General features: G+C 43.5%; 1 protein-coding gene across 1 annotated transcript; it reads left to right on the top strand.

Annotated features, from left to right (window-relative positions):
* Positions 1–1,910: 1,910 nt before the first annotated feature.
* Positions 1,911–2,500, top strand: LAESUDRAFT_765482 (uncharacterized protein; the record flags this gene model as incomplete). The annotated part of the gene is made up of 2 exons (XM_040913693.1): positions 1,911–2,058; positions 2,115–2,500. 2 exons carry the CDS (start codon positions 1,911–1,913, stop codon positions 2,498–2,500), a joined length of 534 nt encoding a protein of 177 aa, XP_040757219.1.
* Between the last annotated feature and the right edge of the window lie 75 nt (positions 2,501–2,575).

Here is a 2,575-nt window from a genome sequence, read left to right as displayed (position 1 = left end):
GAATTCATCTTGTTTCACTGTTTGACATTTTCCTCGAAATGAAAATGCCTGTCACCATTTTTAATCGAGTTGAGCTTTCTATACTTGAGAAGGCACTGGAGCAGTTATTCCCCAAGCGGGGAATAAGAAAACATAACGTGTCAGTATATGTGCGTGATCTAGGTATTTGTTTCTTGCACAAATTTTATATTGATGATATTCATCATGTGTGGACTGTTTTATAGGGTTGAAGTGGTGCCAATGTCCATATTCACTGGGTTACGCTATGTCTCTTTTGTGACTGGCATGAGAACAAGCAGATGTTGATGTGTCAGATATTGCATTGATTCACTTGAAAGGCAAGTTTTTGTCCTATTATATTTGACTGAATTGATTTACTAAACATCTCAAGTATGAACGACATATGTGGCTCTTGCCAGTGATAATTGCAAGGTCAGATATATTTATGGCCGGCATATTTCCCGCTCGGAGAATATAATTTACTGACCTGTCAGTGTCGTATTTTGAACGTATGTTGTCACTTCCTAAACTTAGCATTTTCAATGTGACTGACACACTGCCCGGACAGGGCATCTCAAGCATGACCAGAATATTCCCTGCTCGGGGAATATCATTTAATGACCTGTCAGTATTGGCATATCATTTACTGACCTGTCAGTATCGCCATATTCCCCGCTCAATTTACTGACCTGTCAGTATCGTCATATTCCCCGCTCAGGGAATATCATTCAATGACCTGTCAGTGTTGTATTTTAAATGTATGTTGTCACCCCCTAAACTTGGCATTTCCAATGTGATCAACAGATTTGCTGGTCAAGGCATCTCAAGCACGACCAGAATATTCTCCGCTCGGGGAATATCATTTATCGACCTCTCAGTGCAATTTCCTCACAGCTGCTCAATTTTTAAGATAGTTACACTGTAACCTGAACTGACAGTTAGGCCACTGGAGGAATCAATGAACCGGTGTGGGCAGACAGCTTTTCAGGCAATTTATCACAACATGTCACAATCGCTCCCTGATTAGGAAGTGAGCACACAACGAGAGATCATTATTGATGCAAGATGTCAAAGCAACTTCCTAATCGAGGAGTGCGTGGACAGTGAGAGACGATCCTTTATGATGTCGTGTTGACTACATCAAGCAATATTTGATGTCTCATTGTCAATGTCGTCCAAGTCGAGCAAAGCAATTGACAGATGAAAGCAATCGTTTCAAGAATCATGGACAATTGATTAATTCAATGGACCATTGGAACAACGAAGTGCCATTCAGTCTATGGCACATCCATGCAATTCTCCTATGCCAGAGAAGAAAGCCCACACTCCTCTTGTCAATCCCCATCCTCAACTGGCTCATCGTGACTGCACTGCAACCCAATGCTGACTCACTCTGCACCTACTGTCATATGCCCCTACTGTGGCATCAGCTTTCAGATGGTGGAGCAAGTTCAGTCTCATTGCGTAACTCACCAAGATGCAAAAATTCTGAAGATGAGCACATTTTGTAAGTAACAATCTCATCATGCGATAACCAACCAACCTTCATCGCAGACGAGACCTTTGACGTCCTCCAGGTGCACAACAAAGGCTACATGTGCCCAGTTGCGATGTGCAGGGCCATTCTTTTTCTCAGGCTGATGCTTGAGCACTGCTGTGAGCATTTTTCTGACGTAGTAAGTCTATCATAGCAGCCCTGGCGAGAAAATAATTAATTTACCCTTTGGTCAGCATAACACAAAAGTTCATGCAGGTGGCGACACATCTGATGTTGGAACAAAGGTGTTCAACTCACTGGGGAAGGAGTGCTATGGTCATAAGCATCATTGGCAGGACAGTGAGCACAACGCACTGCGATGTCATTCGAACACTTACGATATCATTACAAAATAGATGGTTCCATGTCACCTATGTCTAGCAAAATATTGACGGCATTACAATGGGCTAATCGCTTCAAGGCGATTGAAGATGGATTGGAGAGTGCAAGGGTGAACACTGAAGGATTAATTCACCCATCGTCGAGTGAGCATGTCAGCCAGATGTCAGTGCATGAGGATGGTGAGCACAGCATTTGTCAATGTCATCAACACACTAATGATCGGTTAATCAAATAGGTGTCTTGAATGCACCCATCCTTCCTACTCCTAGCCCATCATTGACTGCGTCTCAGCCCAATAATCCCTTCACAGTGGTCAAGAAAGCATCTGTGATGCCAAGGCAGGATGAAGGAGATCCTGATCCTGCCATGGAGACCAGATCTTTGTTTCAGCTTTCATCTGACTGGAAGATGCTGGATCGCTACCTCATATCATGCATCAACATCGATGAACATCTATTTGAGGTCACTCTGTTCATCAACATGTTGAAGGGCTCTTGTGTGGTGTGTTTCATGACTGACAAAGCCACGTCAGGCATGCCCACCCATAACAACGCACTGCACTGCCCATTTGCCAACATATTCTGCAAGTCGGACATTGAAGAATTTTGCACAGAATATTGATGACAAACTGAGGGAGCGACACTGTGATGCACCCAATGTGGATGTCCGAAGTACTGTGGAATAGACCATGAAACT

Source organism: Laetiporus sulphureus (assembly GCF_001632365.1).
Source record: "Laetiporus sulphureus 93-53 unplaced genomic scaffold LAESUscaffold_237, whole genome shotgun sequence".
Classification (NCBI taxonomy): domain Eukaryota; kingdom Fungi; phylum Basidiomycota; class Agaricomycetes; order Polyporales; family Laetiporaceae; genus Laetiporus; species Laetiporus sulphureus.
This window is presented reverse-complemented; position numbering and strand designations above follow the sequence as displayed.